At 51.3% G+C, this 12,907-nt stretch overlaps 1 protein-coding gene across 1 annotated transcript in view; it reads left to right on the forward strand.

Moving 5' to 3' along the window:
* IGFBP7 (insulin like growth factor binding protein 7) overlaps positions 1–12,905 on the forward strand; it is a 29,838-nt gene extending 16,933 nt beyond the window's left edge. The window contains exons 2-5 of the mRNA XM_035097398.2: positions 1,535–1,644; positions 3,412–3,528; positions 11,689–11,815; positions 12,720–12,905. Coding sequence (XP_034953289.2) covers positions 1,535–1,644; positions 3,412–3,528; positions 11,689–11,815; positions 12,720–12,739 — 374 coding nt within the window. The 3' untranslated portion in view covers positions 12,740–12,905. The remainder of the gene's footprint in view (positions 1–1,534; positions 1,645–3,411; positions 3,529–11,688; positions 11,816–12,719) is intronic.
* The last annotated feature ends 2 nt before the right edge of the window (positions 12,906–12,907 follow it).

Consider the following 12,907-nt stretch of genomic DNA (forward strand, 5'->3'; position numbering starts at 1 on the left):
TATTTTTTTCTCTTGAAATCCTAGGGCAATGTTCATCCTTTAGGAGTAACACAGTAGCTTAGGAGGGGAAAATAATCTCCCTTACCCGGGGGGGGGGGCATTAAAAGCAAGGCAAATGTTTCTTAAGGAGATATTGCTACTTGTTTGTTTGTTTGGGGGGAAGGGAAAACATCTTCTATGTCTTGTTGACATTTCTGAAAGCCACCGGAGGCCATTCCCTTGTACAAAGAGTGATCGTGCAGAGGCAGACTATACTGCTGATTACATCAATGGCACAGCGGTGCTCGCAAACAGGAAACAGCTGTCCCTCTTTGCTCTCCCATCTCTGCTGCTTGGATGAGGTTGACCCTTGAAGCTGGACAAGCAGTAGTTCCTTCAAGAAGCTGGATACTGTCCGGCCAACCCATGGCAATTAGCCACCTGAGTGAGGGTTGAACTAGAACCAGGGGTAGCCAACTCCCAAGAGACTGCGACCTATTCACAGAGTTAAAAACTGGCAGCGATCTACCCCCTTTTTTGGGGATCGGGTCAAAGTTGTTGAGTTTTTTCAGGGAGGAGGTCAAATTTTTAGCTTTTTTTAGGGGAGCCACAGAGTTGGTCTGCCAATGGGCTGTACACTATTGCTGCATCAATGAGACGTTGCAGAAAACACCCACCCCTAAACTCCAGTCTGGAGAGGTCTTGCGATGCCCTTAAGAAAAAGAGCACATCAGCAGGGCCCAGCTCTTGGTTTTGAAGCTTTATAGCCCAATGAAAAAAACAGCACTTGAACTCCTGGAAATCTCCTGAACAGTTGCATGCTATGGAGAGCAAGATACCTTAAATAATACTTATTCAGTCAAGAGTTTCAAGGCTGTATCTTTAATGTTCAAGTTATACAACAGCTCCCTGGAACAAATTGCAAGAACTTCAGTACTCGCTTCTTATATCATAGGCACTTTTGGGTGGAACGCAGATGCTCAGTCAGATAAGGAGGCACCCAACTATCTTAGGGACTCCACTCCAGGCTTGTGTAGGGTTTGCTCCTGAGCCATTTTTCCTCCCGAAGATATCCTGCAAGCCACAGCATTTGGCAGAAGCTGTGCAATGAAGGTGCCAGGTGACCCTTTGTGGGAAGGGAGTTCCGCAACCGTTTTGGCTGATCAGTAATGAAACAATACAGCTCAAGTTTAGCCGGATGACATATTGTTTACTTACTAATTTTTAAAGAATTTGTGACAGTACAGTCGTACCTTGGTTTTCAAACAGCTTTGTTCTCGAACGTTTTGGCTCCCGAACGCTGCAAACCTGGAAGTGACTGTTCCAGCATGCGAACTATTTTTGGAAGCCGGACATCCAATGGGGTTTCTGCGGCTTCCGATTGGCTGCAGGACCTTCCTGCAGCCAATCAGAAGCCACACTTTGGTTTCCAAACGTTTTGGAAGTCGAACGGACTTACGGAACGGATTCTGTTCAACTTCCAAGGTACGACTGCACTTCATCCTATTAATTCCTTCCTGCATTGCCTGACTTTCCGACTTTCTCTTGTTTCGAGGACCGTCCATTGTGACACCCCCAAAAGACATCTGGAATGTGACTGGGGCCCATATTTTCCTGAGTTGTGAGGTCATTGGCGTTCCAACCCCAGTGCTTACTTGGAACAAGGTCAGTGACATTTGATGTTAATTTTGAAAATGATCCTGTGAAATAAATGCAGTGCTGCACCAGAGCACTGCCAAGTTCTCCCAAGATCTACAGAAGAGAACCACCAAGATGCCCAGCTCCCATTGATTCATTCCATTGGGTGTCGTCGCATGGAAAGCCCTGGCGGGTTGTGTCCTCTGCAAGAGCACTTTGTGTGCTAACCTAGATAGGACACGTTGAGGGATACAGGAGGAGGACAGGGGAATTCAGACAATTGGAAAGGTTATTGTTTTGAGAAAATAACCACTGAGAAAGGTGACATTCCGAATGCATAAATGGAAGGGATTAGGACAGAACATGACAAAACAAGAATGAGGCTTGGAGGAGGGAAAATCTAAATGCATTGCCAAGTCAAACACTCCCTCGGAGCTCTGCAAGCATAATTGAGAATACTGAAAGGGGAGCTTTTTTTTTAATTTGTATTTTGCTATAAAGAAAACTAATAAAAATATTTGACGGGGAAGTTTTTAACAACAGTGACTTACAGCAACAAAGCTACCGTCTCTGTGACCAAAAGAGATTGTGCAGTTTGTGGATAAGTAGAATACAACCCCCCCCCCCCCCGGTGCCTTGCCTTCCACCAGCACCTTTTCTCCCCAGCTGGTTTCTATGCAAGCTCTGGGTTTCATTCCTGTTTATCCGTCTAAAACCAGCTCTGTTGCACTTTACCATATTAGGGCCTCTGTAGGGAAGAGGCACAAGTATTAAGGAATGCCTCCTTCTGAGCTCAAGTATATTCTGGGGGCTTTGGAAACACGGAGATACGTTGCAAGTGCTCTCGCGATCTTCCGCCCATGCGGGTGTTAGAGAGGAGGACTAAGCATCAGGCGGGAGAGCTCAAACCAGATGACAAAAGCGGTCTTGGTTTGTTTTGAGGTGGCTAAGAGCCTGCGTGTTATGTCTTGAGGCTCTCGGTTCCCAATTCCTGTCCAACCTCCCAGGTTTCTGAGATATCTTTAGGCATGATTAGGGATTCTGTCCCTGTGGGCTGGGGCAGCAGCACTAGCCCATGAAGATCCAGGTTTACACGCTGGGAACTTGCTTGGGTCCAGCTGTGCTCCTGGATGCTCAGGTCATAGCCATGGCCAGGAGTGCTTTTGCCTAGTAGCTGCACCCCGTTCATCATGGCTGCTAGCCATGGGTGGGAATCAACTAATTGGTCCTGCCAGCAGAAGGCCCTCACAAGATCTTCCACTTGCGCAGTGGGCCTCCCTGCCGAAATTGGGGGTCAGGAGCACCACCCGGAACAGCGCACAGAGGAGGAGAGGGAGGGATTTTTCCATTTGGCAAGTCAATATGCATGGCCTGACAGAGCTGTGGCCTTAATGCAATGCTGAATTCCTCCCATAGAATTCTATTTCCTCCAAATGTGTAAAACTTCAAACTGTCTTAAACTCTGGGAAATTAAGGTACAGTCGTGCCTCGGGTTACGAACACCTCGGGTTACGAACTCCACAAACCCGGAAGTATTTTTGCCACACACGCGTTCTGTGCATGCGCAGAAGCGGTGTGCACGGTTTGCGCTTGCGCAAAGCCCGAAAATCGCTGAAATTGCGCTTTGCGCATGCGCAAAATCGCACTTCGGGTTACGACTATTTCGAGTTACGTACTACGGCCCAGAACGGATCATGTTCGTAACCCGAGGTAGCACTGTATTGGGGCAATCCAGAGGCAATTGGAGCGGGGGAACTTTTAATTTAACTCCAAGACTTTCCCCTCATCTACCAGATAATCAAAGGTCAATATGGCGTCCAAAGAATGGAGCTTCTTCCAGGAGATCGGGACAACTTAGCCATTCAGACTCGTGGTGGTCCTGAGAAACATGAAGTGACTGGTTGGGTATTGGTAAGTGCCTGTTCTCTTTTCAGTTGTGTGAGGGACAGGGGATATCACGAAGTCCCTCCCCTCTTGAGTTCAAGCCCATCACCGACCACAGGGGAAAGCAGAGGGAGCTCCGATTCCAGTGGGGAAGCAGGAAGTCGGGTCCGAGGCTCAGGCAAGGTAGCGGAGCCAGGGTCCCAGGTGGGACAGGAAGGGGCAAGTAAGGGGGGGGAGACCCATCCCCCCAACTCCGGAATTACGCAGAAAGAGGAGGGGAAAGAGGATGGGGCTTCCAAGGCTTTTGTGTTGGGGAAAGACGCGCCAAAAGTCATTCGGAGGTTCTGATACCGACTGACCACATCACTCCGTGTAAATAGCAATGACTTCAGCACTGTAAATACGCAGCACCAATAAAAGAATAAAATGCAGAGCTGCGTAGCGTCGTTACTCTGAAGTAGCCTACTCCGGCCACTGTGACAGCAACCTCCGAATCTTTTTTTGGGCTACTTTGGAGTTGCCGGGATGAGCGTGTCAGAGGCGGAGAGATGGCGGCAGATCGCGGAGAAAGCCCAGGAAGACCTGCAGCAGCTGTCGCTGCAAGCGCAGGGGGAATTAAAGGCAGCTAAAGAAGAGACTAAGAAGGTCCAGGACGACCGGCTACAACTTGCGGAACAGGTGAGAGCGCTTCAGGAAAGAGAGCAGCAGTTAAGGGCGGTGGCGGTAGACCTCCAAAGCAAGCTGGATGCAGAGAAAGACAAGGCGGGAGGGGCCCCCCAAGTCCAAGTGCTGCCAGGAAGGAGAGCCGGGACCCTAGTAAGCAAGTTCAATGGAGACCCGAGGGAATATCATGGCTTTGAGACTGAAATCGTGTATGCTCTTGAGCTGCACCATAATGAGTTCCCCGATGATGAGCACAGGGTAGCGTTTATTGTGGAGCACCTTACCGGGGCAGCCAGGGAGTGGCTAAGACCGTTAATCGCAACCAAGAATCCTTGCATGAAAAATGTCAAACAATTTCTAGAAGGTTTGAAAACGATGTATTCGTCCGATAGTCATATGGACCAGACTAAGGAGGAACTTCATAATTTACGCCAAGGAAATATGACAGTTCGCGCATATTGGGCGAAATTCACCATGCTGGTGCACAGACTGGGGTGGGAACTAGAGTCGCCTCCTATGCAAGCGGCGTTCTACTTGGGTTTGCACGAGGAGGTGAAGGATGAGCTCTCGAGAGGTCCAAAGCCCAGTACTATGGATCAGCTGAGCAAAGCGGCCCTGGCGGTGGGGGTGAGACAGGAATCCCGGTGGAGCGACAAGCAAGCAACGCGCGCAAAGCGGGCTTGGTTCCCACGGTCGCAGGAGAAGCCACTCCCCCAACAACCCTTTCAAGCCACGCCTGGGGCCAGCCAGGACCAGGAGCCCATGCAGATTGATAGCGCGCGCGCGCGGGCTTTTCAAACCCCAGCGGCGCCAAGACGCAAGGAGGGAAGGGGCGGGAATTGCTTTCTCTGCAACTCCCCCCAGCATCTCGTCAGAGACTGCCCACATCGCAGAGAGTGGCAAGGAAAGGCGGGAACGGTGGTGCCCTCCCCCACTGACGCAGCACCACAGCAGGGAAACGGGAAAGCCTGGCTGCAGGAGACAAGGGGCAGCAGCCAGGCACAGTCAGCAGACAACAGCCCCAGCCCGCCCACCCGCACAGAGCGGAGCAGAGCCAGCCCACCCCTCCCAGAGCAGGAGTGGTTCTAGAAGTCACGCTAACGCTCCCAAATGGCTATCCATTGACGGTCCTCGCCCTAATTGACAGTGGTGCCTCAGCCAACTTCTTCTCGAGAAACTTTGCAGAAGAGCACCAGATCCAGCTTCTGCAGCTGGATTTTCCTCTGCACGTGGCAACCATTGACGGCAGAGAGTTGCTGGGAGGGGCCATCACACATCAACCCCCCCCATGAGAATGACGGTGGGAAGGCACTCAGAGACACTGGCATTCAACGTCACCACCATCTCAGACCCCCCCATCGTCTTGGGCATGAGCTGGCTGGCGCGCCACGACCCCTCCATCAGTTGGCACCAGAGATGCATCACGTTTGGGTCGGACTTTTGTCTGGAACATTGCATGCAGCACCAACCAGGGGAGGGGCCTCCGATAGCCACGGTGGCCACCATGCATGTCAAAGGGGGTGAGGCGATACCCAAGCCGTACTGGGACCTGCAGGAGGTCTTCAGCGAAGCGGAGTCCGACCACCTACCCCCGCACAGGCCTTTTGACTGCCAGATCAACCTGGTGCCAGGGGCGACGATACCCCCAGCCAAGCTGTACGCCATGTCAGACCAGGAACTGGAGGATCTGCGCGCTTTCATCGACAAGAACCTCAAGCGGGGGTTCATCAGAGAAAGCAAGGCAGCAGGGGGCAGCCCGGTCTTCTGGGTGGACAAGAAAGACACGCAACAGCGCCGTCTTGTGGTGGATTTTAGACGGCTGAATTCAGTGACAGAGCCAGTGGCTTTCCCCATGCCCAGAGTGGACGATCTCCTGACAGCCGCACGCAGGGGCAAGATTTTCACCAAGCTGGACCTAAGGGGGGCGTACAACTTGATCAGGATCCGGGAAGGCGATGAATGGAAAACCACGATGTTCACGCCTCTGGGCTCTTTTGAATATCTGGTGATGCCCTTCGGGTTGCAAGGGGGCTCAGCATGCTTCCAGGCCTTCATGCACCACGTCCTGGGGTCCCTCCTTTTCAAGAACTGCTTGGTCTTCCTGGATGACATCCTTATCTATTCCAATGACCCAGTGCAGCATGTGAAAGATGTCAGGGAGGTGTTGCAGCGCCTGAAGGAGAACCACCTGTATGTGAAGCTGGAGAAGTGCAAGTTTCACACCAAAGAGGTGGACTTCCTGGGCTACAAGCTGTCAGACAAGGGGCTGGCGATGGACAAGGACAAGGTGCAGGCCATCCTGGACTGGCACAGCCCCAGGACGCGCAAAGATGCCCAACGCCTACTAGGCTTCGCCAACTTCTACAGGAAGTTCATCAAGAATTTCTCTCGCGTTACGGCTCCCATCACTGACTGCCTGAGAGGCAAGCAGAAGTTCAGGTGGACACCAGAGGCGCAAGCAGCGTTCGAAAGCCTCAAGAGGGTGTTCGCCTCAGACCAGAACCTGTTCCACGTGGTTCAGGACGCGCCCCTACGCGTTGAGACAGATGCTTCTGATAAAGCTGTGGGCGCCATTTTGTTGCAACTGGACGCCAACAGAGAGTGGAGACCCTGTGCCTTCTTCTCCAGGAAGTTGACCCAGCCAGAGCGCAACTACACGGTGTTTGATAAGGAACTTCTTGCGATCCACGCGGCGTTCAAGCATTGGAGACACTTCCTGGTGGGCGCCAAGCACCCCATCCAGGTGTGCACAGACCACAAGAACCTGGAGTTCTGGAGAACTGCCAGGGTGCTCAATCAGCGGCAGATACGGTGGGCAGAGTTCTTCTCGAACTTCAACTTCTCCATCCACTACATCCCGGGAGAGCAGAATGTCAGGGCGGATGCCCTCTCCCGCAAGCCAGAGTACATGGAGGAGGAGGCGCCACCAGCACCCAGGCACATTTTCCCCCCGTCAGCATGGTCCTGCGGAGCAGCAGTGGTGAGCGAGGCAGAACTCACAGCACTGACGGCAGCGGATGAATTTGCCAACCGCATCTTCAGAGAACTGAGAGGGGGGAGGGAGCAGGCAAAAGACTTTGCAGAACGCAGGGGGCTGCTTTTCTACAAGGGTGCACTGTACCTGCCCACCACCCAGCTTAGACGTACGGTCCTCAAGCAGATGCACGACAACCCAACGGCGGGTCATTTTGGAAGGGACAAAACCGCTCACCTAGTCATGAGACACTTCTGGTGGCCAGGGGTGCGGGAAGATGTTCGAGACTATGTACGGGGCTGTGACACCTGCCAGCGGGCAAAGGTGGTCAGAGCAGCGCCACCAGGATTGCTGGAGCCCTTAGCCACACCACACAGGCCGTGGGAAGTGGTGTCCATGGACTTCATCACAGATCTGCCTTCTTCCAGGGGCAAGACCGCAGTGTTGGTGGTGGTGGACCTCATGTCCAAAATGTGCCACTTTATACCGTGTACCAGGGCGGTCTCGGCAGAAGAGACAGCCAAACTGTTTGTTGACCACGTATTCCGACTGCATGGATTACCTTTAAGGGTTATTTCGGATCGTGGCCGCCAATTTGTTTCCAGGTTCTGGCGGCGGCTCATGAACCTCCTGCAGGTGGAGGTCAGCTTGTCGACGGCTAGACACCCGCAGACCAACGGACAGGCGGAGAGGGTCAACGCCATTCTGCAGCAGTACCTGAGATGCTACGTCAGCCAGCGGCAAACAGACTGGGTGGATCGCTTGCCACTGGCAGAATTTGCCTACAACAATGCGGTGCACGTCTCCACAGGGGTGTCGCCCTTTAAGGCCAATTACGGGCGCGACCTCAGATCTTTCCCAGAGAGGGAGGGGGAGGAGGAGGAGGAGGGCCCACAGGCTGAGGATTGGGCAGAGGAACTGGAGACGGTGCACCAGCAGCTCCGAGAACACTTGAAGAGGGCCAAGGAAGCGTACAAAAAGTGGGCAGATCGCCACAGGCGACAAGGGGAGGTCATCAGGGTGGGGGGACAAGGTTTGGTTGTCCTCGGAGGGCCTTCCCACCAGAGGGAGGTGCAAAAAGCTGGCACCCAGACGGCTGGGCCCCTTCACGGTCACGCAACAGGTCAACCCGGTGGCATACAGGCTGGCACTGCCAGAGGACATGAGGGTGCATCCAGTGTTTCATAGATCGCTGCTGTCGCCGTACAGGGAAAGCAGCAGGCTCCGAGACAGCGAACAAACCCCCGAGGGAGGGGGGGAGAGGGGAGGCAGGGAGCAACTAAATGAAGCCACGGCCATCCTTGATTCACGGAGAGGGGTGGGGGGCCTGGAGTACCTCATGGCATGGGAGGACGCTCCACCATCCCAGAATGAATGGGTCCCAGCCACTCAGATACAGGAGGAATTCTTGGTGGAAGAATTTCACGCCCTCTTTCCCCACAGACCCAAGCCCTGGCACATGGAAAGGGAGGGGGAGGAGGAGGAGGCACGGGAGAGCAGCTCACCATGGCGCTGGGAAGCGGAGTTTGAGGAATCGGGAGACGAGGTATGGGTGTCACCGAGATCCACCCAGTCAGAGGCAGAAGCAGATTGGCAGCACATTTTTACCCCCACCAGCTCGGACGCCACAGACTTTTTGGGATTCCAGTCCTCCCAGGCGGAAGGGGGGGCCTCGCAGGACTGGGCGGAGGTGTTCACACCAACGGGCTCGGAAAGCACTGAGTTCTTAGGCTTCCAGTCGTCACCGACACCTGGGGGGGACCTGGGGAGGGGAGAAGGGGAGCTTGGGAGGGGGGTGGATGTGAGGGACAGGGGATATCGCGAAGTCCCTCCCCTCTTGAGTTCAAGCCCATCACCGACCACAGGGGAAAGCAGAGGGAGCTCCGATTCCAGTGGGGAAGCAGGAAGTCGGGTCCGAGGCTCAGGCAAGGTAGCGGAGCCAGGGTCCCAGGTGGGACAGGAAGGGGCAAGTAAGGGGGGGAGACCCATCCCCCCAACTCCGGAATTACGCAGAAAGAGGAGGGGAAAGAGGATGGGGCTTCCAAGGCTTTTGTGTTGGGGAAAGACGCGCCAAAAGTCATTCGGAGGTTCTGATACCGACTGACCACATCACTCCGTGTAAATAGCAATGACTTCAGCACTGTAAATACGCAGCACCAATAAAAGAATAAAATGCAGAGCTGCGTAGCGTCGTTACTCTGAAGTAGCCTACTCCGGCCACTGTGACAAGTTGAAATAATCAGAGTGGATTGTAGGCCTATCCATCGTTCGTCCTCCCCACTTACATTACTAGACATGACTAACTTAGGCCCATTAATTTTAAGGGGGTCTCCCTCTGATTATTACTAGCATTTTGAAAGGGTGTCAGTGTCTTTCAGGGGAGAAAGAGGCAGTTCAGACTGAGGGCTGGGACAGATTGTGGCACCTTGTGGCTGTGACTAGTGAGTGGGTGAGTTTGTGCCTGCTAAAAGTCCACATGACCGTGGAACATCTGCCTACTTGCTTGTAGCACAGGGGTGGCTAATCTGGGGCCATCCAAATGTTGTTGTACTCCAGTCATCAAAAGTGACATGGGAGTTGTAGTCCAGCAACCTATGGGAAGCCACAGGTTAGCCACCCCCAGATACAGTGGTACCTTGGTTGTCAAACAGCTTGGCTCCTGAACAAATGGGCTCCCGAATGCCGCAAACCCAGAAGTGTGTGTTCCGGTTTGTGAATGTTTCTTGGAAGCCGAACTTCTGACGCAGCTTCTGCGGCTTCCGATTGAGTGTTGGAAGCTCCTGTAGCCAATCGGAAGCCGTGCCTTGGTTTACGAATGGTTCCGGGAGTCGAATGGACTCCCGGAATGGATTAAATTTGACAACCAAGGTAGCACTGTATAACATACCTCTGACTTTTGAACGTACAAGGGCAGGCTCCCACTGCCCCACCCGCCTTTGTCTCTAGCAGAGCTCTCTGGCTGAAAAAAGGTTCTGAACATCTGGTATACAGCATGAAAGTGAACCTTGGAAGATACATTTTCTGGTTATCTCCCGCTTGGACTACGGCAATGCGCTCTACGTGGATCTACCTTTGAAGGTGACTCGGAAACTGCAACTAATCCAGAATGCGGCAGCTAGACCTACATTGGCTCCCAGAACATTTCCGGGAACAATCCAAAGTGTTGGTTCTGACCTTTAAAGCCCTAAACGGCCTCGGCCCAGTATACCTGAAGGAGCGTCTCCACCTCCATTGTTCAGCCTGGACACGGAGGTCCAGCTCCGAGTTTTCTGGCTATTTCCTCACTGCAAGAAGCGATGTTACAGGGAACCAGGCCAAGGCCTTCTCGGCAGTAGTCCCCGCCCTGTGGAATGCCCTACCCTCAGATGTCAAGGGAATAAAGAACACAAAACTTTTAGAAGATGCCTGAAGGCAGCCTTCTTCAGGGAGATTTTTAGTGTGTGATGTTGTGCTGTGTTTTTACTGGTTTTTTGGGGAGCTGCCCAGAGTGGCTGGGGCAACCCAATCAGATGGGCGGAATAATAATAATAATAATAATAATAATAATAATAATAATAATAATAATAATAGGATAGGAAGTTTGAAGATCACTTTTCCTCTTGACCTTTTGAGTGGAGATTCGCCTCTGGCATCGTGTTCAGCTTCATTCAAATGGACAAACCACTTGAGTTTTTTACTATTGAGCGGCATAAAATTTGTTAAGTAAAATAAGGTGCAAGTGTGCGTGTGTGATATTTCAGGTGAGGCCTAATGCTGGGTGTATTTCCCTTCCAAGGTGGGTCTGACAACTTTTAAGTTAGGAGCAGGGTGTTCCTTTGTATGGTAGCCCTATTGGAATATACTTCACAGAGAGACCCATTGAGCCAGCTCTGCTAGGGGTTTTCAGAAGGTAGAAATTGCCATTTATTTGGGATGCCTGCTGTTCCAAGTAAATAATTTGCTGCAGATTACAGATTCAACGTGCATTATATACTGATTGCATTAAAAGCCTGGAGAGCAGAAAGCTGGGCCACAAGTTATGGCTTGGATCCAAAGAACAATAGGCATGCATCCACTGAGACTCCCCTCCCCCCCATGCCTTCTTGCCAAAGCTGTGTGTAAATCAGGATGATGCAGAACAGTACGCTTGGGGGGTGGGGTGGGAGAATCACCCCTGCTCAAGGAGAAATGCCCAGCATACCCCCCTGGGGCACTTTTGGATCCATACCATAAAAAACAAATTTGAGAACACACGTTTTCCATCTAGAGATGAACAGCCTTCAGAACAGTTTCCAGGGTCTTTCTAGACATCTTTTCAAGAAAGATATGAGACAAATGCAGATCCCCTCATTTTAAAACATTCCCATGCCCACAATTACTCCATATTTACTTGGTTAAGTGTGCATGTGTGTGTGAGAGAGAGATTCATTTCCAAATGCTTTCCACCAATTGCAACAAAAACTGAAGTTTTTCCAATTGTTCATCTGGAAAACTTGTCTTGCAATGGATTTGGGGCTCGGGTTAACCAAGTATCCAGGATGCAGCCAATTATCATGGTTCTGTTTCAACAGATATCCCCTTTGAGCAAGGATGATGCTGGAGAATATGAGTGCCATGCACTGAACTCCAAAGGAGAGGCAACAGCTTCTTCAAGAATTACTGTGGTTAATTCTTTACATGAAATACCCACACAAAAAGGTAGGGAGGGGTTTTTTTGTGTGTGAGAGAGAGCACTTTACTGCATTGGGGCCAATATGAAAAGTCAACATGTGACTGGATATTAAAAAAATGTGAGTCTGTTGACTTTAGTAGCACATCATGTACAGTCATGTTTTAACATTTCCTACAAGAATTCAGAAAATCTGACTTGAGTTCCAATGGGTGTTCCTAATGTCAAGACAACTGAAAATAAGGTTGTTTTTTAATTGACACAATGCAAAGTCATCAAGAAGGTGAAACAGGCTCCCACTCATGTCTGGAGCTGTTTCTTTTCTTTCCTGGCCAGCTTAGCAAAGCAAGAGGGGAGAGAGATGGATTAATAGTTCCCGCTTGCCTTGGTGATTATAATCCTGCAGGACATTGTAAAAGGAACTGGCAGGAACCGGGCATGGAGACGCATGCTTGAGCATTGGCTACCACAACATTCAGTATTGCTTGCAAATGGGTCCCAGGTCAGGACAAGAAATCACGCTTTTGTATATGCAGCCTAAAGACCTTGTTTATCTATTATTGGGGAGCTTTTACAGATACAGTGGTACCTCATGTTGAAAACAGGATCTGTTCTGGCAGCTCGTTCGCCACATGAAAAGGCTGCAACATGAAGCACCGCATCTGCGCACACGCGTGACGCAACGCGGCGCTTCTGCGCATGCACGCAGGTCACGGATGCGCCAAACCCGGAAGTAACCAGTTCCAGGACTTCCCAGTTCGGCGCGTCTGTAACCTGAAACCTGCAACATGAAGTGGACATATCCTGAAGTATGACTGTATTTCTTAAAGCAATATGTTTGGGGGGGGGGTGCTTAAAGGGAATTCACAGAGCTTCTCTCATGTGCATTTCAAAGGAAACATAACCCTACTGCATTTATTTTTTTATTTGCAGGAGATAGTGCAGAACTGTGAGATCTGAAGATTCTATATTGCACATGAAGAAGTAGAGGCTATCTCATCCCTGCCAGGTTTATGTTAATCTCCCGGAAAACTGCTGTGTTTACTTCCCTTTCATGCCACCTCTATAGTTATTCACCCCTTGTACAATTTTTCAATAAAGTATCAATAAAGTATTTTACA

This window comes from Zootoca vivipara, chromosome 16 (genome assembly GCF_963506605.1).
Source record: "Zootoca vivipara chromosome 16, rZooViv1.1, whole genome shotgun sequence".
Taxonomy (NCBI): domain Eukaryota; kingdom Metazoa; phylum Chordata; class Lepidosauria; order Squamata; family Lacertidae; genus Zootoca; species Zootoca vivipara.